The following is a 25,792-nucleotide window of genomic DNA, read 5'->3' as shown; positions in this document are numbered from 1 at the left end:
ATGGGCTGTCTCTTACCTAATGAATGACGGAGATGAGCATCTGTACATTATAGCACTTGCCACATTATTACTGCCTTGTTTAGGAATACATTCGTTCATTATAACTCCACTGCATATATTTGCAGCAAGAATAGTAAAATAGATGCAGTTTGCAAGTTTCTGCCATTGCTAGTAAAGATTTAAAAATAAAACTCTCAGTGCAATACAGCTGGGGTTTTTTTTCTCTAGAATCATCATCATGATTCCTCATTCACTAGCAAACTTAAAAATGCTGTGTCTCTGCTGTAAGAACGTGCAGGCAGCAGAGTAGGGAACAGGATTTATAGCCGTTTGTCCTAGGAATACAAATTTAAAGCCTGCACTTCTGACCCAGGACATTGGTGCAAGGTTAGTGAAGGAGAATGGAAATAAAAAGATTTTTAAAAGAAAATTCTGCTGTTATGGAATCCGTTCCTAAGACTGATTGAATAAAAGCCATTAAAATTCAAAAGTGGAACATAGCACAAAGCATTACATCTCAGTTCTGTACCCAGGAATGGTCACGAGCACTCAGCAATCTGCCACCTGCAAGTCTTTGTTAAAGCCAGCCTGTGGAGATGGTGATTCTGAAAATACTCTTCCTGGAGAAGTTGATACATCTTTGCACTAATTTTCTGATTCAAGGTAAGGATTTCTGATATCGAACAGCATTTGAAAGCTGCCCAAACTTCCAAAGACCATCTCGACTAAAATGTTGGCACACAGCTGGAGGAACTGGCAGAGAGCTTGGAAAGGAAAGGGATCAAAGCCTTCTTCAGGCGCTTCTTTAGGAGCCATATAGCCTCCTAAGCCTTAAAAAGGATAGCCAAATGTCCCTTCAGTCACAAGTGTCCACATCTTTATTGCACCAGTATATGCTGATATGCTCATAGTAGCATATTTACACAAAGGGCTGCAGGTACTGCTGTCTCCAGTTTTACATGTAGAGCACAATATCTTTTCTAAGATTGTGAGGACCTTTCTTCTCAAAAGGCAATGTTTACATTGCAAGAACACATGGAATTAAAATGGGTAAATCTTCCTGACGTCACATTCACTAACAACTTGGGAATTTAGTATTTGCATATATATTTAAGTAATGTGAATTTCAGCGTCAGTGGGTGTGCATTGTGAAGCTGACATACATTGTTGTGTAACTAATTTAATTCTAATTCTTCCAAGAGATTATGTGATACTCAATTAATGTTCCTTTTATCTGTTAAAAGGTGTACATTTTTGCTTTAGTGCCTGTACTGTCTAATTCTGACTCACAAAAATTTTTTTTCAACTTGAGAGTGAAACCTAGGCAAAAGTAAAACATCTTTCTTTAGCATCGACTGAATTATTGGACAATGTGAATTACTGGATATTGGATATCCTGTTCTTTCTATACAAAATTTGGATCTTCTGAATAAACACATAGGTAAATGGAAGCATGTGAGTGCTTTGAAGGTTTTGGGCATTGAAGGTTACATTGTGTCATTTTAAAGGTAGTTGTTGATAGATTTTCAAAAACATTTTTAGATGAGACTTATGAAAACAATATAAGAAGATACTAAGGAAATTTGTAATGCAACAGTTTGTAATGTTTGCCCAGCAAACTTCAGCCCCAATCTGATGTATTTGGCACTATCCTTGTGCAAATCAGAATAGGATTGTACCTTGGAACAAAATATTGGTGTGCACACTCCTCTCACGAGGAGCTCGGACCAGTTGACCCAGTAGTAGTTTTTCTTCTGAGCTCAATGATAACAGGATGCAATTTTAAATTAGAAACTCTGAAAATGAGCTACATGGATTTTTCTGCTGGTAGCATATTTGAGTAGCTGTTGTAAATCACTGGTTGAGTTCACAACTGGTATTTTACAATTAGAACCAGGTAACAATGACTGATAATTGAAAATGGAGTTTACATAATCTTATACTTTTGTAAGCTAATTACACCTTCTGGTATTATGCTTTATAATTTTAGCAGGATTGGTTCCTTCAGTAAATATTTCTTGAATTAACAAGAGCTGCTTCATATGTTTTTTCCAATAAGTACCATAAATCCATTAGTTGATGATAGGAGTAGAGCAAATAAGCATTGTAATGAAAAGAAGGGATAGATGAACAAATATACCAGATACTCTAACTGGTGACTAAAGATAGTTAGGAGGCGCATTTTTTATTTCTGTGTATTTCGTCTCCTTCAAGTCTGTCCACTAAAACACACCCTCAGTATACAGCTGAATTAGTAAGACAATAAGCCTGAAACCAGAGAACATATCACCAGTATTATCTGAAAATACAGGGGGAACCAATTCACCTTTCTCTCCATAATTTGACTGTGTTGGGAAGATGCTGCACTCTAGCTGGTTGTTTCTGAAGTATTAAGAGCTGCCTAAAAATCCATTTTACATTTTAATTTTCATTTAATACATAATACCTATGACTTCCACTACTACATAATTTTACAGAAGCTAAGATGAACTATTGGTTCATACCAGTCAGAATTTAGAGCTCTTGCATACATGAAACTGGGGCTGGTGATTGAAATTGCTTCTCCAACAGTATCAATATCTAGTATATCAAATAAAGCTACTGTAATGTTCTATTTCAGGCAGATGAAGTTAATCATAAAGTGACACCTAACACTATTTATCCCATGGTGATGGTATTATTAGCAAGAGGAAAGTTTTCCTTGAAAGTGTTGGATGCTATCCGTTATCTGTGTGATATCTTTGAAGATATTAAAACTTGATTCCTCTTTACTATAGATACTCAAATATATAGGAATGGTGCTGGAAGTTAGTAAATCTATCACCATTATGTTGTAGGACAGCTTTGAGACCAAAACTGTTTAAAGTAGTGAGCCAAGGCAACTGCAGGAATCTGACTGACAGCTGGTGTTACTCGGCTCCCATAAGAGGTAGAATGAAGCTGATCTGAGCTTTTTGACCAATTTGGGCCTATCTTGTTTGCATTTTTAATGAGGTAGTTTTCTGAAACTAGCTGTACTTGCAGACTGATTATTTTACTGCCATGGTTTTCTCAAGAGTGGTAGAAGAGTTTATAGCTCAGTATTAAAATCTGTGTATATTTTAGTTTATATACAACCCACTGCTCAACAGTTTCATTGTAATTATGAAAATGTTTAAACAAATGCATTTTTTCTTCAAAGTTATTTTCCCTTTTGCATATCTGCGTAATTAGAACACAACATAAACTATACTGTAACATTACAATCAGGAATTAATTATTGTAACATGAAATTTTCATTTTTTTTCCTAACTGCAAAGGTGAGTATGGCTTAAAACTGAAAAAATACAGTCCTTTTCATAGAAACTTCTTTGAAGATCATAAAGGAGTACAAAAGAAGAAAAGCTTTTTGTTTGTGTTTGCAATCAAATCTTCCTTAAAAGGAAGTCTGACACATAGGCATTGTAGGTTTTTTTAAACATTACATTGAAGAAACCAAGATACGAGTCTCACTGGATTAACTAGAATTCAAGTATAGCAGAAAAAAAAACATTTAAAAATAAATGCTCACAAACAAGAATCTCAATGAGCCTTGAAAAAGGCTATTCAAAGGTGATTTTCAAATATTATTAAAGCTTAATTTATTGCTTGCCTAATTTATTGCCTGCATCTAAACAAAATAGGTCAGCATAAAATAGCTACTGGAAATTATTTAAATGTGAAAACATTCTAAAAATGAATGCAAAAAGCAACATCTAAAGATGTTATCGATCTAAAAATAATCTGTTTGTTCTAGTAAATTTATTCAACTCATACAATATACTCAGAAATACATTTCTATTTTTTAAAGGCAGCTTGCAAATTTGCAAGATTTATAAATAAAATCAATGTGTTTAACAATATTCTTTAGAAAATTCTTGAAGCACATACTCAGTGAACATGCAGAATATAAAATGTTAAAGGCCAGAGCTGTACAGTTTGGCTAGAAATTAGTTGGTACAGCTCATAAACGGAAAACAAAATAGTTGTTTGTGCTGTATTTTTGAGTGCTGCTCTTTACCTGACATCTGTACAGATCTAGTTAGTTGTGCAATAGCTAAATCTGAAATACTGCATAAAAATATAGAACTCTTATTTGCTTACGTGCAAATGTATTTAAAATTCAGACTGAACTGTGGTTTAACCCATTGCTTTGGACTTCATTGTTGTTCTGATCACTGTTTATTTCATAGCAACCCATGCTGCAAGGCAGCTGATGAACTAGGATGCCAATGCATAGAGGCACAGATGGAAAGAAACAGTTTACATCTGCTGTCTGCAGCACTGCTGTAGACCTACATGTTTACATCCTTCATTTTCAATGAGAACTAGTGTTCTAAGTTTAAAGACCTGCCAGTATAAACTTCCTTGCAAACAGGAATTGCAATAATGATAGAGCAGTGGAGCAAGGACTTTTCATGTGCTTGGATTATTTGTAGGCCCTTCCACCTTCTTTTTGCTTAGCTTAAAAAAAGAGAGATTTTGTTTTCTTCTCCTTTGGCTGGTGATAAGAAAACACTGCTACAAAATTTTATGACCTACTGACCTTTAGTATTGAAAAATTGGGTTATTTACAACAGCAATCACTATCTAAAAGAATGTCGTAAAGCAGCTTGACATTTAGTACTTCTGTAATTGCCTTATGTTGTGTCAGCACTGGATATCTGTAGTTTGGATCACTTATCTACTATCTGGTTTATATAAAGGCCTTCAGGGTCTTTATCAAAATGTGTATATGAACTTTTCACTCTGTGAAGTAAAAACCCAGGTCAATTATATCTATTTTCTGTGACCTTCTTAACTTTTCACACCCACTCTGTCTGAGAGTTGTTACAGATTGTAATACTTGCCTGCAGTATGAATTGGAGAACGGTTCTTAGCTTCATTAAGGTTGTCAGAGGTGTGGCTGATACATAAACTTAAGTGTCTTCTTGACAAATGGCATTACCTCCCTCAAATTAATTCTGCTTCACCGTTGTTAATCTTATTATCTGTTCACTTAATCAATAGCTGTCTTTCGAAAGAGAGGACCAATAATGTGGATTGGAAGTGTGTTTCTGAAGGCAGAAGCCACAGCAGTGTGGCAGAATTCAGTTCCTGATCCTGTCATCTTCTACTCGAGTGATAACTCAGCAAAAACCAGGCCTTGGTTTTGACACATGAGCAATCAATTTGGTGGCAACAAGTTACCCCATATAGATTTTCTGTAGTATTTTTGCACATGTCCTTGAACTTCAGCACCCTCTATCTGGTAGACAGAGTTTTTGGTTCAGAGCTCAGAGGACAGACTGGACAGCTGTCTAAGCCAACAATTCCCATTCTGTATAATGGCCCATGTGCCTTTTTGCCCAATTAATTGTGCAAGAAATAATTGATATCAGCTGGAGATAAAATGTTTGTTCTGTTTTACAGAACAGTTTTTAGAGCATTTACAGATTTTCAGTGTTCTTACTTTGTGTCAAATAATGTTCTTAAGGAGCTATATGTATATTTCAGAGTTAAATATGCAAAAATATTAAAGTATGAAAATTCAGTAAATAGAACTGATATTGCAAAAAAGAGGATTGTTTTCAGATTTCCAAAACAATAAAACGAACTTCACATAAAATAACTGAATGGAACTTGATACAACTTTAGAGCATATGGGAATAAATTTGCAATGTATAATTTTCATGCCAGAATTCTTGAGTTATCAGATAATGTATTTCCTTTCCATGATTATTCTGCAAGCCATATTTAGGCCTTTCTTACAATAGAAGTTTCAGTGTGTATTTTGATACAGAGTGCTCCTGTGTGTTGTTCACCCATCTGCAAAACAGTTTTCCTATTTAGATTGAGGAAGTTAGAATAATCAAAAGAATTTTCTTCATTCATGTGTTTGGCAAAAATATTCTGAATCATTAGAGTCTGAAGAGAAAAAAAGTAGCACCAGTAAATATTTGCCTCGAGATTCAGATGTATGATAATTGATCAGCTTTCTATTTGTATTTGTTGAAAATATTCTTAATATTAATTATTACGCACTGAATAGATTTACAGAAGCATGCCTGTTGTTCTACTTCTTGAAATCAGTGGTTGGTCTTAGTGACAGGGATCTGACTTTCATTTATACTACAAAATCTACAGTTATTTTCTCAGTGGAAAAGGGATTTAAAGGAGAAGTAAATGAATATGAGAATGAAGCCCACTGTGCTGCTGAAGATAGCCAGCATCTTGGACAGGGGGTTTCTGTGCCAGGAGCAGTAATTGTGAGAAGGGACTGGCCTAGGCTCAGAAAGAAATAACTGCAGGTGAGGGGTTGGACCTCAACAAGCATCTAAGAGAAAGGGAGGAAGAGGAAGAGGAGCCCAAGCCTGCTTGTGCAGGGGAAGGTGCAGTGGGAGCAGAGGTATCAGGGAGCCAACACAATATAAGAGTGGGGACTACCAAAGCCAGCTTGCCATTACAGAATGGATTAATAGCCCATTTGATTCAGATTTGTATTTGTTGATCAGGTCAGGCTTTTGCTTTGTATAGCCATGGTGGTTTTGATCTGATCAGGAGTGAGAGACCAGCATTCACTGTTGTGCTTAACCACGGTCTCACTGGAAATGAAATTCCAACCCAGGTGCAGTTTGCAAGGCACTGCAGAGTTGCAGTGATGGTACACACATCTCAGGCTTTGCCACTGCAATGTGAAAGATGGAGACTGCAACCTCTACTTACCAGAAAATAAACTCAAGCTTGTGCTATTAAATGCATGAAACATTTAAGAATGCAGTCCCAATAGCTTATTTCCTGCATAGGTGACAGAATTACTGTCCCTGAAATCCAAAGAAGGGAGGGTAGATCAGAATGCCACCTTTGCACATGTTGAACTTCTAACCTAGCTAAAATTGTGTCACTCTGTGCTATTTCCACAGTGCCTTACATCCAAACATTTGTGAAATTTAAAAGTGGGGTGACTAAAAATTCCAAGCTGATCTTACCAATGGGCCCATGGAACCTTACAACCCGATTTGACTCCTGTAGTTAGTAAATTTCCACATAGGGGCAAGAGACTGTTGACACGTGCCCATCTCATGCTCTGCTTTAAGCACGTGGGCCAGTGTCAGAGATGAGAGCTTTGCTAGATCATCCAGCTGGGCACACAGCTCCATTCCCCAGCTAGGATAGATCTACAGAAAAGCAATCACAGCCTGAGCTATCCCTATGTGTTCCTCAGTTCTGGTGCACAGAGACTTTCCTTGTGTCCACAGGCAGATTGGGTCAGCATTTTCAGGAATTACATATTTTTGACAATTTTTTTTGTGAGAAAACAAATCAGATTACTTCTAGCTAATTTAGATCAATGGATTAAAAACTTGAAAAGGTTAGACAGACACATAGACATAAGTATCTTCTTAAGCATCTTTCTTAAGAAACCAAATTAAAACTATCAATACATGTGTATAAATTAAGCATTTTCTTGTAATTGCTGTGCTGCTGACACTTGGTCAAAAAGTAAAGTAAAGGCTTATAGCTGTGAAGGAAGAATCTGGATTGTTTCTATTTAATGCCAGACTATAAAATGAAGTTTTAAAAATTCTCATGATTTTACTAACTTCATTTCAGTATGTGTTTTATAATATATCAAACAGTTGTGGCTTCATACAGCTATAAAAGGATGAAGCCTGTCTTGTAAGATTCGGAGAATATTTTGCATTTTTAATCTGTGAGAACATGATAGAGAAAAAAATTAACTGGTCTATTTTTAAATGAATAATTACACTAAATTTTAAGTTGATGTAGCTAAAAATGCAAAAGATAGTATGTCTAAAACTTTATTTTATGTGTTTTACACAAAGAAATTGTTGTATCAACATAAAGCATACATCAAGTAGCTACTGATCTAATGTAGGTAGTTCAGTCTGAGCTTTAACTTCCAGAGTCAAATAGTACATTTTTGAATCATATTTGTGCTGCAGGGAGTTTCTCTCCTTCATGAAGGACAAATTGGTCACAAAGAGGAAGTAAAAACTGGCAGTGATTTCTACTCCAAATATTATTTCACAGAAATAGAATTTTGTAGGATGACTTGATAACTTACCTTGTTTGTTGAACATTAGGTGTCCAAGTTAAAAATTAGCCATTGTGAGTGAGCTGTAGCAGTGCCAGAGATTGGATGTTAACCTTTGCAAGGTGGAGGAAGGGAGACAGAAGTAACTGAGGGTAATCTGCTCTGGCCTCTACAGCTAGTAGAGCTATTGTGTAATCAATCCAAAATCAAATGAAAAAAATATGTATTTTTGTGAATTAAAGTTCATTGCACCTATTACATTTTCCATTTCTCTGAAAAAAATTAGACCCATGGAAGATGAAAGCAGTCTGGGTTCTGCATCTGGAATGGTGCAGATCTGGATGTACAGCCTGGGGAATGAGAGGCTGGAGAGCAGTGCCATGGAAAGGGACCTGGGGATCCTGGTCCATGGCAAGTTGAACATGAGCCAGCAGTGCCCTGGCAGCCAGGAGGGTGACCTGTGTCCTGGGGGACATCAGGGACAGCATCCCCAGCCAAGCAAGGGAGGGGATTGTCCTGCTCTGCTCTGCTCTGCACTGGGGCAGCCTCACCTCGAGTGCTGGGGGCAGCTTTGGGTGCCATGATATAAAAAAGACATGAAGCCATTAGAGGGAGTCCAAAGGAGGCCACAAGGATGGTGAAGGGTCTGGAGGGGAAGCCATATGAGGAGTGGCTGAGGTCACTTGGTCTGTCCAGCCTGGAGGAGATTGAGGTGAAACCTCAGTGGGGTCTTCAACATCCTCATGAGGGGAAGAAGAGGGGCAGGTACTTTTCTCTGTGGTGACAGGACCCGAGAGAATGGCCTGAAGCTGTGTCAGGGGAGGTTTTTGATGGAAATCAGGACAAGGTTTTTCACGCAGAGGGTGATTGGTCACTGGAACAGGCTCACCAGCCAGCCAGAGTTCGAGAATCATGCAGGGCCAGGAGTTGGGTTTCAATGTTCCTTGTGGGTCCCTCCCAACTCAGGATATTCTATGATTGTTTGTTTCCATGGAGTAGGAGAACACAGGAGGGTAGCTTATGACAATTTTTATAAAATAATTCCTGGTATTGTATTATTTGCCAAAGAAAATCTGATGACAGGTAAGTAGAGAAAATGGATTCTGCAGTGTTTTCTTTTATTTGGGCGCACCTCATCTAGTACATGTACGGATGCCATTGCAGCAGTTTTGTGACTTTGCCATGGCTTAGAGGGACCTGCTCCTGACTGACTTTGTATTTTGTCTTGCTTCCACTCCAAGGAGTGTGCCCCAGACAATGTCAATATTTTGGGGGGGGTCCCCCTTGTTTACTGCTCTTTCACTAGGAATGCTAGCTTCCTGGGAGCACATTCCTGGGCCCACCTTCAATGGAATAGGCAGATGATCATCACCGGTTGCCCTGTATTGTGGCAGTTACAGGGTTTACTCTTCTAGGGACACTTTGGATAGTATTGTCACACTGAGCCATGCTTCTGGCACATGAACTGCCAAGTTCAGATGGTATCTTGTAGTCACCATCTCCTGTTCTCTAGTGATGCCTTGTGAAGGCTGACCTAGAACAGAGACTAGATGGAGCTAAAGAATAAAGTAGGTATTTATTAGAAGGCCTCAATGGATACACCTTGGGCAGCACAAGAGCCCAGCCAGGGCTACACCCAAGATGAACCCAAAATGGCCACAAAATGCCCAACTGGTCACGGGGTCTCACACTTTTATAAGTTTTGGTCCATTAGCATATTGGAGCTAATTGCCCAATTACAGCTTTAGCCCATGAAGTCCCATCCTTCTTGTTTTTCTCTCTTCATTCCACTGTTGTTATGCTCTTGGGCCTGAGATCTGGATCGGTTGTCCTTGGTCCCCAGCTAGAGAAGGAATTGTTTTGTCTCCCTGCTCTGTGAAGAGAGCTTACTGTCCCCTAAGATGAAGCCCAGACCACACACTAAAGCAACACAGAGTCTGAAAACTAGAAAAGCTAGAAAAGCTAAAACCTGAGGCATCACTAGGCTGCTTCTAGTATGTTTTCAGAGGTGTTTTTGGGATGCACTCACCTTGGGAGCTAAGCACTGCCTTTCACAAGTACCCCACTCTCCCAGGTGACTATGGAAAGAGGAAATGCAGCACCAGTGCCCCAGATCACTCATGCAGTGCATAGTTTCTAATTATTTGTCATGACAGAACCTATATTGGAGATGTCAGGGAGGACTCTTCATATCAATTTCAGCATTTGTTGATGTTATAAAGTGGCAGGGCAATTATTTTCTGCATGAATAGTTACCAAACTGAAGATTTTTTTAAACAAAACAATCCTCATGCAGATACTGGCACAAGCTGACCATTGCAAAACATCTCCATTTGTCAGTAAGCTTTTGCAACCACTAAAATATCCCTGTTGTTTGTGGTGGCATTGTGAAAGCAGACAGTAAATGTTGTGTGAGCCAGAAAAAGAACCAGCTGTTAAGCTGAATTCCAGTTTTACCTTAACAGGAGAGTTATTTCAACCCATTTTTTCTAAATTCTAATCAATTTTAAAGGGGGAGGGATTTTTCTATGCTTTCACACCTACCTTCTTTGCAATAGCAGGCCCAACTCATTGAGTAAAAGGAATATTGTACATGCTGAGAGGCATTTTTCAAATACAAAAAGATCATTTTGTCATCATCATCCTCATCCCCATTGTGCTGGAGTTTAATGATGTGGGAAATGGTGAGATATAGTTGCATAACTCTGAAAGCTGGCATGTATTCCTTCAAAGGAAACAAGAAAGAATAACTCCTCTGAAAAAAGTACTCAGACTTGAAAATGCCATATTTTGTTACAGAAGCAAATTTTCTGTCTTTTTTTTATTTTTACTATAGAATGTAACTAATCAGAAGGTATTTCAGATTAGAGTTTGTTACATTGGAACAGTATTTTTGGGCAGTTGTCCATTTTCACTGGCACAACAGTAACAAGAATTCCAATAATTAGCTGGTTAGTGAGTGTTCAAGGTCTAAGGAAAGGGAGAAGAAAAAATCTAAACTCTCAAAATTCTGGTAATTGACATATCTCTTTTAGGTACAAGGAGAATTTTGCTTCCTCTTCATTATTCAGTGTGAGAGGGTGTTCCTTAGAAGTCTGGGTTTTTAACATTTTCTTACTAAATTTCTTTTTTTCACATTTTTGAGGACAAATTTCTTAAAATTATGCATCTTGGACACTGAGTGCTTAGTGTCCATTTGAAAACTTGCTTCTGCTTTTTGGCAAGTTCCCTCTGTGTGTCCAGCAACAAAAAAAAGGACTTGAAATTCTTTTCTGACCTGTCAGGTGGGAGTGCACTCAGCAGCATTATAGCATTATGGGATGGCTTTATATTCAATAGGAGGACACAACTTGAAGTGTCTATGGAGCCTACCTAAAACAGCTTTGGAATAATTTGGACTGTTTATGTTAAATTGTCATGCCAAAATCTTCTAGTCTTACCTTGTTCTTTTGGATTTGTGCAACAAGATTTTGGTAGTAGGGGGAAGATTTTATTTTATTTTATTTCTCATTATCTTGTTTGGTGTTAAATTAAACTGATTTCCCCAAGTCAAGTCTGATTTGCCCATGATGACAAACAGTCAGTGATCTCTCCCTGCCCTTATCTCACCTACCTTTAATTCTATTTTCTCTCTCCTGTCCTGCTGAGCAGAGCTGAGAGAGCAGCTTTGGTGGGCACCTGGTGTCCAGCCAGGGTCACCCCAGCACACATTGCTTTGGGGCAGATGTACCTTCTCTCCTGCTGAACAGATCATCTACCACTTTAAGGTGTGTGAGTTTTGTTTTAGTCAGGCCATGACAGGATTTTGAGAAGCTCACTCAAAATGATGACTTCCTATTAGTGGGAGATTCTAATCTAGGATCTATGGGCCCTGTGGAATGCAGGTTTTGTTTCACTTGCTAGCGTAAGTAAGTAAGTTAAAAATCAGAAAGCGGATAAAATTATATTGTGCAATTTCCTTTTACTTTAGTCCACACGGTAAAGGAGGGGCTGCCCTCATCTATATTTATACCAAAAATGGTTGTCATGTTCAACAGACCACCATGCTCCTAATCCTCTATTTTTTTCCAAACCTCATTCTCACCTAAGATGAAAGTATATTCTTTTACTAGGTGTGTGGTGTGTGTTGTGAGCTTTTTTTGTTTTTGCTGGTTTGTTTTTGTGGGGTTTTTTGACAGAACTGTGGGATTTACTAAGTCAGCAAGACTTTTTGTACATTTGGGGATCAGTGGAAAGAAAATGCTATTTCCACTTGGTGCTATTTCAGTGGATTAGGCAGTTCTTCAAACATAAATATTTGTTTGAATGATAATACCTCAAGGTCCCCCAGCTTCCTTGGTGCTACCTGAGATCCTTGCACATATTTTTCATCATAGCACTCTTGACATAAAGGTCTGATACTCTATGTGATAAAAATTTTGCAATTATTATCTAAATTGATTAATTATCTAAAAGGCATTCATAGGAACCAAAGATACTACTTAAAAAAATATATAGTACCATACTAGCAGTGGTTCTAAAGGTTGCTGCATTGTGTGAACACCGCTGCTCAGTCCAGCTTTCAGTGAGTGCCCAGGTTTAGCAGAAGAAGTGAAAGTAGTTGGTCTGGTGGCCCATTTAAGACTACAGCACTGCAAGAAATCACCCAGGAGAGTCTGCTGGTTACTGTGTCTAGGAAAATTCTCAATGCTCCTTTGAAACACAACATGTCCTCCACTGGGAACATTCAGAGGGATTATTCAAAAAAACTTTGCAAGCATTTAATAACAACTTACATAATACTTCAACACATATTCTATATGCTTCACTTCTGTTGTTTTATCAGTTCTAATTGATATATTCTAAGTGATTTGGGGTGTCTTCATTTAGAAAGACTTAATTTGTTTTGACACTATAACTAATGCCTGCAAATACTGTGTTCAAAACTGTTTCTTTAATATATTGACACTTCCCAATGTACAAAATTTTAAAAATTTGGCCTTAAGGTCAAATTCTCATATCTAAACCACATATTTAAGTAGTGGATTCAGTTTTGCATATGTTAAGGTAATAACCATACAGGAAGAGTAGATGATAATGTATACATTAGAAGCATGAAGCCCAAAGTTATTTGCTTTAGTGAGAGCAGTTGTACATTTAAAGAATTGTTTTCTCTCTGTGTTTGATGTGTATGTGTATATTATGTTACTTATCCTATTCTTTCTCAAGCATTATTCATTTTAATTGCAATTTCAATCTACAGCTTACATGTAACAAAATATCATCAGTGCTAGGTTCTTCCAGCAGTTAGGTTCCAAAATAATTGCCATTTCAGTGGTGATGAAGGGTAAAAAATTGGCTCATGCAGTTCCTTTCCTTCTTTTGCTAGTGCTAAGGCTCCATATATTACCAGATGTCCTTCTGCCTGACTGAGATGTTTCTGTGGTCTTTGAAGACCAACTTACATATTAGAGGTAAGCTGTTACCTGTTACTAAAGCAAATCATCAAAGCTTGTTGATGGGTATTAAACTAATATAAAATTCTGAATACCCAAATGAAGTTTTTTTTTTATACTTAAGAGAAAGAAAATTAGCAGCAATACAGAGTTTGAATTTGGTCAGCTTCTTTGCTTTTCTTGTCATGGAACTGGAGCATCCTTTCAAGTAAAAAATATTAAGATTATATTTGATTGGATGTATTTCCCTTCTCGGGAAGCTGTGGCCTACTTGACTCTGAGCTTCAGTTTAATGGTTAGTTTGGGTGAATGATCCACAGTCAAGTGAACTGCAGAGGCATTGTGATTTGTACTCAATGTGAAAATAAAAGATTACTGCATGTTCTGGGTATTTTGCATGATTCCTTGAAGTTTCATACTTACAAGGATACATTTGTCTTATTAATTGATTGTTCCAAAAGACATATGACTAAATCCCAGCCATGTGTACATTACCTTCATTCGTCTTGCCTTGCTATTCCTAAAATATAATTATTAAAAAACCCACTGGTTTAAAAGTGGACAATATCAAAAGATTATTTATGACACTTCATGTCAATTGTACTGTACAATAATTTTATCAAAATATTATTTTGAATAATCAATTGATATTCAGCTGAATGTTATTACTCAAATATTGACTCAGTGTGCCTTGACATCCCATCTTTGTGTGGGAACTGTTCTATGACAACAATAACATCTAAAACTCAAAAGCTGTATTTCATAGAAAAATCCAATGGTTTACGTGAAAACACAGTTGTGATTTATTGTAATTAAAGCTCTGCTGTGGAGTACCATGCCTATTTTTCACTTTTGACCTTTTTTGCTTCCATTTATTCATTGCCTAGATGCCTCATTCAAAAATTCTGAGGCAGAAGGGAGGATGATGTCCTGGTTTAAATCCTGCCTGCCTTTTCAGTGCCTTCCTACTTTTTTTTTCCATGTAATGAATTTCTCCCCATGGAATATGCCTGTCTGACTTTAGGAGGACACAGATGCAGTGAAAAATTAATTATTTTAAAACAATGCAACATAATGCTGTACTTAGACATGCCCAGTGGAGCTTGCCAAGGCACCCCTAAGTGTTTACCTGTCAGCCTCATCAGGAACTGACTAGTGCAGTTGCAGTCCCTATGCAGCTGAAATATCCAGATTTCTGTGCCACAGGAACCAACTAGATGATAATACCTGTAGAATAAGAATATTGGATCCTTTGAAAGAACAGCTTTATGAGTTCATGAATCTTAGGAAAAAACTTCAACCAGTTGTTTTTAGCTCAGCTGTGTCAGTCATCAGAAAACATTTTAAAGTTATTCCAAGATACATTTTTCACCATGATCCTTACTTTTCCTTGTAAAAGAACACAAAATATGCTAATTAGGAAGGTGGTAAAAATACTTTTGCACATGTACAGCTAGAAGGGAATCAAAGTGTATGTAAAGGAAATGACAGCCTCAAATAAATGGAAGGGCTTGTCATCCTTCTTCATGCCTTCTCAGCTGGTTCTTGAAAGTCCCAATGGTATTTAGGCTATATACTGTGCTTGTATTTTAACACCAAGCATTGCTTTAGCAGGAAAAAATTGAGGTGCTGAACCTTGCTTTCTAAGTTGTGTTCTGTTTCTAGTAATAATTTAATGCATTTACATTTAATTGTACAGATGAAGACATTGGGATCCACCAGTACTGTGACAAGAAACAACCAGGTAAATACATATATAAATACTGAAACTGAGCAAAACTTCAGGATGTTCAGTGTTTGACACCAACTGCTTGCTCTTAAAAATGCAGCTTCACATTTCTTGTTAGTATATACCTCTGTATTTCTATGGAATAAGGAAACACAGAAAGAGTTTCTCTCTCCAAACTTATGTAGGAATATTAAAAAACTTTTTAAACCACAGAAGGGGGCGGGGGGGGAAAGGAAAAAAAATTCACATAAACCCAACCGTTATGTAGCTAAAAACCTCTGTGGGATTTTACACTCTGAATTCTTACGGGGTTTAAGATATTTTGTTTGGTGTGGAGCCCAGGGCATGGTCAGGTGATCGCCGGGATCCCAGCAGAGGGCATCTCTGCCTGCCCTCCGGAGTGGCCGTTCCGGGGCGAGCGATCCATTGCCTTGATCTCATTAATCCTGCTCATCCTACCAGTTTCCCCACGGGCCGAAGGGGCTCTGGGGCTGGGGTTCCCCCCTTCCCGCCCGTCCCGGCGCTGTTCCACTGGCGCTGACGGACCGACGGAGCCGGCTGACCGCGCTCCTGCCTGCGGGGCTGGGGCTCGGCCGTGCCAGCCCACCGGTGTCAGCCTTGCCTTCACTGCCAGTTTAACATATCTGCCCTACAGGCTGAAAGCACCGGGGCTGCCCGGATTGGTTTGGAAATTTCTGTGTTTTATCCAACTGTGCTGGTCTTCTCGCTAATATTAATGTTTGCTGACAGCAGTGTTAAGGATTAATTCATCTTTTCATCCTCTTTCCTTTAGCATCACAGATGAAGTACAGTTACTTAGAAGAGAAGCAAAAGCTAGCAGAATGTGAGGGTATTTTCTGAGTTTCTTCTTACACTAAGATCAAATGGCAAATTTGGATTGGCTATGCCCCTGGAAGAGCATTAAAATAACCCCAGACTGCTTCCAATGTAACTTTCTGCACATGTCATCTAAGACTGATGATCACAGAACTACACAGCACAAAACAATTGAAAATTTGTAATTTTTCCTTCCTGGTATATATGCAATCTGTTTTTTTTTTCCTGTCACTAAGCATTGCAGCATTTATTGCTTTTCCAGTCCATTGTAAAAAGTAATCACAAAAATAATCCAGATTTTTCCTTATGAAATTTACTTAGCAGATGAGCAATAAACATTTTCCCAATCATCTCTGGCCTTGCAACACCATCTGGCTTAAAACTGGAAATTGTAACTAAAATATTTTCAGCCAAATAGACTAATAATAATAACAACTAATAATAATACCAGATTAATAATCAGCTGCCTTCATAGAATGGTTTCACCTTTGAATTGTTTTCACTGTCCCTGCATTACCTGGTTAAAGGCAATTTCAGTTCATGCTATCACACAGCAGTACTTGTGACTGTTAATGATGTTTATATTAGTACAACTTTTCTTTAGCTCAAGTTTTACAACTCCTGCATTGCTCAGAACGTTCATTAATGTTCAAACATTATTATATGACAACTCTGAAAAATCAAATTGATTTTTTGGATAACTTCACAAAGCCATGTCTATGCTGTTAGCTTATCCAAATGAAAGTTCCCATGGCATTGTGCATGCATATGAAGGCAAAATGTGTTCTGGAAGGATTAGTTCTTCCCATCACTGCAAGGTGTGTTTGGAGCAGGCTGAAGCCCCGCTGGGGATGGGTGTGAAGGTGCAGCCATGTGGCAAATCCACACCTGCTGCAGAGGTTGCTGTGTCAGGCGGGGTCAGTGCAGCTCTGGGAAGGTGGGCAGGTGAGGGAGGGCTCTAGGCAGGGAGGAGCCTCACAGGTTTGCATCACTTGTGCTCAGTGTAATGGTATCCCACAAGGCTGCATGTGTGAAAGGAGGAGCAGGCCTAGATAACCCTTGACACCAACAGCCCCAGTGGTGCCTTTTACACGTGTGATGGGCAACAGGACCTCAAGCTGCTGCGCCTTGTCCCTGGGAATGCAGGGGTGCCCCTAAAACAGAGCCCGCACAGCACATTTTGCAAAGAGGAGCACTGAGAAACTTCATTCACAGCTGTTGATTTGTACAGATAGTTTGGTATCTGTACAGGCAATTTCCCATTTTGCATATGTGGATAAATATTCCAGTATTTATGAAAGCACCCATTGAAAATGTGATCTTACATGCCTAATTAATATTATCATAACAGTTCCACCAACGCTGGCTTCAGTCCAATGAAACACAAAGAGAAGTTGTATGCTGGTGTCCTCTTTTGTTGATGTATGAAATCCTTCATTTTTTCACTGTATAGCACTTCTATTGTAAGCTGCTTTTTGCAGGGAGGTTTAAGCACAACTGCTAAGTCATTCAGTCTGGAAGTTGGCATACAAACTGACAGCTTGGAGCTCAAAACTTTTCATCAGGTTTCCTTTAAATAGGAATAGATTATAAACAATGTGTTCTAGTGGTTTTATTGTACACTTATGAGCAGAAAACTGCTCACTTTTAAATGAAGAAATTTCACAAGTTATTAGAGCCTGATTCTCATCCATGAAACAAGCCAGTTATTGGCAACTCCAGAGGAAGCTTTGCCTCCTGGTTGCTTGAGTATTAGGCCAGAATTTTCACAATAGTGTGCTGAACACTAATAAATTTGTTAAAGGACTTCAGCAGTCATGCAGCTTTTTATTTGCTTGACTTGGCAGATTCTTCAGACTAAATTTGCAAGAAAATCCTATAAATAACTAGACTCCATAAGTTATGGCATTCACATTTGCCTGTAGTTAATATTTCTATATATGCATATATTCATGCATATATATTTTGCAGACGTGTTAGCGCCTGCTTTTTGAAATTAGGCAATGAAATGTTAGTTCAGAAGAATAGAATCTATTTAGGATGTTTGAAACTTGAAACTGAGTTAATATACTGAACAGCAGATACTTTTTCACTGCAAGTGCCTAGCAGCTGGGTAAGCTTTGCACACAATTGCCATGGGGAAATCATGGTCATTGTGGATAGAGCATGCCAACTGTTCCTATGATTGAGCCTTCCAAAAACAGAATCTTTGACAATAGAAACCATGGCCATTTCCTTCCAGCTGTAGGTAAGTTTTACATGTAAGGCAACTCCTAGAAATCTTGAATTTGTGGAAGGAAGTTCAACTCATAGAACTTTTTTAAAATGACACATATAAATGTTTGCACACACACACTTTATATGTATAGAGTCACTTACATATACACATTTCTCTACCATCTTCATTTTTTTTCCCTCACTTTTATTTGACAGCTCGAGATTATCCTTGGATCCTGAAAACCAAGCGAGCAGACAAACTGCGAGATGCACTCAAGGAGGTGGAGGTATGGTTCAGAAAGGTTCAAGCACAGCAACATCTGATCTGGTTTTCAGACCTCTTTCAACAGCTTTAATTTTCATAAAGATCCAAGTCTCTCAGTGATGATAAATGTGCTTTTGTCTGGTGGGCTCTTCTGAAACAGCTGCATCTTTGTGTGGCATTTTTCATCTGTTAACTGGAAAATCAGAAGTCTGTTAACTGATAGTGACAATGTGTGCTGCCAACTCCATTCTCTGTTTTCTTTTGTCCTTTAGGACTTAATGCAGAACAGTCCATGTGTGCTGAGCAAGTGGAAGAACAAACATACCTGTCAGGTACAGTGTCATCAAAAGGTCTTGTAGTGTTCAGTTGGTGGTGCTGAACTGAATTCAGTGATGGGACTAGTAGTGTTAAAATGTTAACACAGAAAATCACTGGAGTTTTTTTAATATGTGGGCCCTTGTTAAGTAAATTTGGTTTATTTAAATTTCTACCCTGAAAAAAGTCCTTCAAATAAAAAGCCTCGGGTTTATCAACACAAAGAAATTACAATAAAAGGCCCTGATTCTGTGAGATGATGATGGTGATGATTACTATTATTGTTGTTGTTAATTATTGTTATTGTTACTATTACTGTTACTGTTTGGGGAAACTGAAAACATCCTGTACCTAAAAATAGCAGGCTGAGGGAGCAGTTATGTGTTAAAATATATAGACAGGTCTGGAATCTGTGTTATATTATTTTTATGTCTTAATTAGCTATTTACCTGTCACAAATCTTTTTACTTTATGCTTGTGTAATATGGAAGGGAAGTTATAACTCTAAACCAACAAGATCATTAATCAAGTTATGGAATAAGAGATATTGCGCCATGTGGCACACAAATAGTTATGTCTCTGGCTATATGAGTTCCACATTTTGTGTACAAGAAACCCTTTTTCACATCCTCACTAAGACAGAACAGCAGGGCAGAGAGGAGAGCTGAACATGAATTGCTCCATAATCATGTGCTTCTTCTGAAAAACATATGTAGTGAATTTTGTATGTTTATACAACCTTCATGAGGAAATGCATCATATTTGAAACTGCTTTGGCATGGGGAATATTTGTTAATATTACTGTTTCAAACAAGGAACTTTGTCTTCTAACTTTTCTGCTTTTTCAGACTCATAATTTTTTCTTCTTATTCAAGTAGTTCCAAATGTGTGTCAGCAGAATGATTGTTAAATATCCAAACACTGTACAGCTAAAATTCTAGAAATGCCTTTGAGAATAGCAAAATTTTTAAATGCTTGACATGCCAAATGGTATGTAGTCTTTTCATATCAATAATAAAAATATGATTGTCTAAGCTACATTTGCCTATCAGATCTTACTGCTAGTAAATGTATATCATTCACATACAAATTACATAGTATACATCTGTGAATGTTAATCTTCTAGAGCTGATTTAAATATTAATTGCTAATTTGGGGGAATAATTTTTCCCTGTTATTATTGTTCTGATTAGGAAAGGAATTTGGTTAAGAAACACCAAGTCAATTAGCTGTGAGTGCATTCATTTACATCCCAGTTTGCTGTCTCTTCATTTGCTTTCCTTGTCCATTCTCCTTTTACCATTTTCCTTCCCCTCCCATTCATCAGCATCCACCTGCAATGTGTACAGTACATACTTTGGAAAAGTAAACTTCTTGCCAGATGTGTTGTCCTGCCTACATAATATAACACCTTTGACTATCAGTTCTGTATAAAATTCTTCTTTATTTTTTGACTTCACATCCTCTAAGTTACTTCAGGCATACATCAACGTGAATGAGACAAATGCAATTTAACTTATTTCTTCTAGGAGATGGGAAATAAAAGAGATGGGTGTTTTCATCTTAGTGTATTAGGTATTGAACCATGTAAAGGGGTAGCTTAATAAATTGAGTATTTGGGGTGTTTTTCAGATGGCTTCTAAGGCCAGGGTATAAGTGATGGTACAGGTTATAACATAACCAGAGTGAAAGTTATATATAAAAATCATAGTAATTTCTCTGTCCTTAAATTCTGCTTTTGGTTTCTCAATCACAAAACAAAATGTTTTTGTTTAATAGTGACTGATTATTGAAATCTCCAACAAGGGTTAGAATGTTTTGCCAAAACAATTGTGTTATTCCACTTTCTGTCTTCCTGAAAATAAAAGACCTCCAACAAATCAAAATAAATAGAGAAAAAGTAATCATTTGGAAGAGTCTAGAACAGAAAAGCTGTCTTTCATCAATTTTGATGTCAGATGGCTTGTTTTTCTGCTGCTCATCTGTCTTTGAGCATTTGGCAGCAATAATTGAACTGTCCCTCTTTGATGCAAATGGAGAAGATGTTGTATATTTATTCTTAATTCTAAGTAGAATACTAATTAACTGTTTCAGCAGAGAGTGCTTACCACGCAATGATGTCATCTGTGGCATAACACTGATGTATTCACAGCCTTTTTTGGATGAATACCAGAGCTAGTGGGAAGAGTCTGTATTTGCATTAACTTTGGGGCGTTAAAGCAGTGTGTCAGACAAACAGCATGAAGAACATGTAGGAAATTACCCTGATTTTCAATATTTCAATGTTTGGGCCTAAATTTGATCATATGGTTTTAATTATAGTATCTGTTTTTCCTTTGTTTTTAGTAGCAATACAAGGTCAAACAAACTTTATAGAAATTAAAATATTTAATTCAACAACCACATTTTGCCATTTTTTATTAAGTGTTATTTATTTGTTATTTATTTATTTATATTTGAATCTGCCATACCTGTAGCTGAACCAGAAGCAGTTTCCTTTGTATTGTAATTACAATGTGCCATCCAGAAACTCAGTGGCTGCTGTACCTTGAGCAAGACAAATGGAATGAAAACTGAAAGGTGATACAATGAAAACAAGACTATGCTTTAAAAGAGTAGTGTGATTTCTCTCAGATTTTGTGCAAAACAAGTGTAAGGCTGCTGCCAGTGCGCCTTCTGTAGCCTAAATATGCAATATACCACTATTCCTAATCCCTCACTCTTCCTCCAGCACTTCCATCTTAGAAGTGGCCCACAGGCAAAAATTGGGGGCTGTAATTTTAAACGTGCATCTGCCAAAATTGAGCGTGCAGTCATGTTAACTGTTCATGTGCAAATAGCCAATTAGACTCCATGCAAATGCCCCAATGAGAAGTCCAGTTGTTTTGCCTGCAGATTATCTTGTCCATTGCATGAGTGTGTTTCTCAAAGTTGGCTATTCTATATGAGTTTGCCTAGAATGACCATAATGCTGGCCTGGTTTTCTACTTTTGTTAGTATTTCATTTTATGCTATATATATATGTATTTTTTTTTTTTTTGGTGTGCAATCAGTGCAAGAGAAGTTTCGTATTTACTTTCTTGTCCATTGCCAAAAAAACCCTTTATTTTTGCAGTCCTAAGTATACATTCCACCACTACTTAGAGCATCTGAAATAGATGATGTGCCAGTTAATGTAAACATAACCTAGACAGTACAGGGATTTTTGTCAAGGAGTCATATTTAAAAGAGCTTAGTTGAGTCCTAAAGGACTGAGGTCTTCTCTTTAGCTCTGTTCCAATAGGGTCTGAACCCACACCATTTCTGTATGGTACTTCTGATCCCCAACTTTGATGACCTTTGTTGAGTTGCTGAAATAATCCTGTAATCTTCAGTTAGCTGATGTCAGAGGAAAATAAACCATAAAAGAAGGATGACAGGAAAAAGACAAGAAGTCTTTACAATAAGATGCCACTGTGCTCTTCAGCTTTCCCTGCCAAGGAGTAATAACCTAAGGAATTTATTTTATCAGTATTGTTGAGTTTACTCAGCTCAGATCTGGCTGCTTCTTGTCTTTGTCTCCTTCTCTAATTCTTTGGAATGCATTTAAGTTTTGCCACAAAATCATTAAATCTTCCTATGAAACGATGCCATTGCTTAAGGTTTGGTTTTACAATATAAAGCAATAAAAATAAATGAGATCTAGCTGAAACATTTGATTTCCAATTTTTTTTTTAGTTTTACATTTGCATTATGATGTTGAATTAAGCTCATGCCAACATTGTTATAGAGTTTATTGTGTAAAAGCCAAGCACTAGCTATAAATCATATCTGTTACCTGCTAATGAAAAAGATTTATGTATACTTTGCTAAAGTGTTTTGATATTTTTTAATTGTATTTTTGCTCCAATTTACATATGTATGTAGTTTTTCTGTTGCCATCGTCAACATACTTAAAACTGGATTCTGAATTGAGCTCCACAGCAATATTTTCTTGCTTGTTCTGTCAGTACAATGCCCATTAGCAAACTGATTTAGCAAGGCACATGGTGATGTAGCACATTTGATATCAAAACCAAGACATTCTGTCTAGAATACATGAGAAGCCAGCACCCATCCCCAGTTACTAAGAGGAACACTGCCCTCATATTAAATTCTTTTGGTTGCTTTTGATCACAACCATTAATGTGTTGCGTGGTTTTAGATATTTGGAGCTAGAAGTACAAATGCATTGATTATTGTGAAACAGTAACATGTAACAACAATAACTTCATCTGTAATAAGGCATGCAACACAGTAATTATGGTGGGGTGGCTAAGAAAGCAATCTGGAATGAAGAGGTGGGGAAAAACCCTGGGAACCTGCTTGAACAAGAAGTGCTTTGCAAATCTCTTCTCCTTTTGCATATTCCTTTGTCAGTTGGGCTCTCTAAGGGAAAACAGTTTGCAGCAATATTTTTTACAGGCATATTTTCCTTCTCTTCCAATTTTAATCAGATAGAAGCAAATCCTGGCTTTGCTCCACAGGTATCTTTTTAGGTAGAAGAGCTGATAAGCAGCTGAGCTGCATGAATGAGGAGTCAAGAGCTCAGGCTTCTGAGGATAAAGGGCTCTACTTAAGTAGATGCTTAAGTTGTACTAAAGTCTGTAAGTCATGAACCTGCACTTAAGTCCTTTGCTTAATAAAAACTATCTCAAATACATATTAGAGCACTTTGCTATTGGAGAAGGGAAAGGCTAAGTCTTCCCTTGAGTATCCTCTGCTGCATATGCCTTTCTTGCACAGTGAAGAGCAATTTTTGGCATATAAAATACATACTCCTTTCTATCAAAGTCTCCACGTTCAATTCCTCTGTAACAGAGAAATTAAGTGGCCCTTCCTTCCCAGTATGGAGAATAACCAGGTGCCCAAACTTTTTACACAGACTCCATTCAAGTACAAAGTTTCTGCCTTATTCTTCCAATAGGTATGAAGTCATGCTTTCATATTTTATTTAGGAACACCTTGTGACTGTTTAAACTCTGGAGATAGCTCTTCTGATTTTATTTTTCCCATCACAGTACTTCAATCTGAAAAATTTATGATGTGTTTCATCATTGTGAATTTCTTTCCCTAATTTAATATCTCTTAGATGGAATGATGTAGTGCCTTGTGTAAATAATGCCTCTTACATTGGCTTTTATTCCTTAGCATTTATGGGCTGTTCCCTTTGGAGTTGGATCACTGTGTATCCCTGTTCAAGCCAAGTTTGCAATCTTCCCTATTTGCTTTATATTCATTCGTGCTTCTGACTGGACTGCTCCCATCCACCAAAATATGAGTTTAACTAGGCAAGCTTAAGTGTAACAGCACCTAAATCTTACAATCATGGAACAGTCTTTGCACAGACTTCACAGAATGTAGCAAATTGAAATAGTGGTTTCAATTTGAGCACATAAATATTTTCTCTTTTATGGAATATTTTTGAGGAAAGATAGCACAGAATCATAGAATCATTTAGGATTGAGAAGACCCTTAAGAGTGAGTCCAGCTGTTAACCTAATGCTCCAAAGTTCATCACTAAAACTTGCCCATAAGTTCTACATCTACACATCTTTAATATCTCCAGGGGTGGTGACTCCACCTGTTCTCTTTAAGTGCCTGCTTGTACTTCATGGCAAACTCTAAGAACTAATTTTTAAAAAAACCTCAGTTCAAAACATTTTTAAAGGGAGATAGATGAAATACTAACCTTGCATGGCAATGTAGTGTGTAAATTCCTTGATTAACCTTTTCAATTTAGACTCTAAAAGTTCCTAGAGAATGAACTTAAACCTATGGACCGACCACACTAAATTATTGTAACAAAAATTTATTAAAATACAATTTCAGATTTCCCAAATATCTCAGAGTTCTGAGGAAAGTAACGAGAAAGAATGTTTTGCTGTAAAATGAAAGAAGGAGGGAGCACAATAGGAGCAACAATAGAAGTAATGGAAATTATACTACATTTATCTACTATCTATGATTCTGTCATGCCATAGTGATATCACAGAGATCTGTACAGTACTGAAAATCCTTAATATTGATTTTTAACTAGTTTATAGATGTAAAGCAAAGCATACTCATTAGCACAACATTTATATATTTATATAAATGTCTTGCCATTAAACACTGGGGAGGTTTTCATTGGTTTCTAGTCTAGCTCTGTAACAGGTGTGATTTATGCCATTACCAGAAAATTAATACATAGGCATAAAGTGAATTTGCACCCTGGCTGCATCATCCCTCTTGTTGGCACATAACACTGAAAGACTGGGGGTGTTTTACTCTCCTCTATCAGGCTGCTTACATAACAGTTTGGTAGCTCCTGGGTTTCAACCCTCACTTTTTCCAGCAGGTTTTTTGGACAGTTACAGCCAACTGTAGTCAAACCTTGCTGGACTTCATGTTACGAAGTTGGAAATAAATTGTGATTTTATCTAATCTAACTTCAACGTAAGGAAAAATTGAAGTTTTAAAAGATTGTAATAAAAGCTGCATGAGTGTAAGCGTGTCTAACATTTTTACTAGGACAAAACCTTAAAGGACATCTGTCATGACAGGGAATATTGAAACATTGACTATATATATCTATCAAATGAATGTATGATTAGAGTTTGGCAGGATGGGAATTGATCATTTGTTCTTAGAAATTCATTTCACATCACAGGGTTTTATTTGTTTCTACTTCACACATCACTAGAATTTGTTTTTTAAACATGTTGGTTAAAGGTGCAAGGGCAGGAAGATAATTTGTTTAAATACACCTGTTCTTTGGAGAGCTCAGAGGAATAGTAATATAGCAAAATATGTATAAATTAGAATTTCCATACCTAAATTATTGGGAGCAGAGCACTGCATAAGGGACATGCCCAATTGCTATCCCCAATACTTTTTATTTATTATACAATCCAGTGGATTTCACTGCATGAAAATTC

At 37.3% G+C, this 25,792-nt stretch overlaps 1 protein-coding gene across 7 annotated transcripts in view; it reads left to right on the top strand.

The window, feature by feature from the left end:
* WDPCP (WD repeat containing planar cell polarity effector) overlaps nucleotides 1-25,792 on the top strand; it is a 148,169-nt gene that overhangs the window by 31,967 nt on the left and 90,410 nt on the right. For 5 of the 7 annotated variants that reach the window (XR_011678834.1, XM_071424498.1, XM_071424508.1 and 2 more), the window contains 4 exons: nucleotides 13,425-13,509; nucleotides 15,191-15,235; nucleotides 18,491-18,561; nucleotides 18,812-18,871. Coding sequence is in view for 6 of the 7 variants with exons in the window: in XM_071424498.1 (XP_071280599.1) it covers nucleotides 13,449-13,509; nucleotides 15,191-15,235; nucleotides 18,491-18,561; nucleotides 18,812-18,871 (237 nt within the window). In the remaining variant the exon portion in view is untranslated. Of the gene's footprint in view, nucleotides 1-13,424; nucleotides 13,510-15,190; nucleotides 15,236-16,041; nucleotides 16,065-18,490; nucleotides 18,562-18,811; nucleotides 18,872-25,792 lie in introns of those variants that run through there. The other 2 variants (XM_071424525.1, XM_071424535.1) reach the window with 2 other exon arrangements.

This window comes from Agelaius tricolor, unplaced genomic scaffold (genome assembly GCF_023055355.1).
Source record: "Agelaius tricolor isolate 1412-34295 unplaced genomic scaffold, bAgeTri1.0.p SCAF_1, whole genome shotgun sequence".
Taxonomy (NCBI): domain Eukaryota; kingdom Metazoa; phylum Chordata; class Aves; order Passeriformes; family Icteridae; genus Agelaius; species Agelaius tricolor.
The sequence above is the reverse complement of the archived record's forward strand: the minus strand, read 5'-3'. Positions and strand labels throughout refer to the sequence as shown.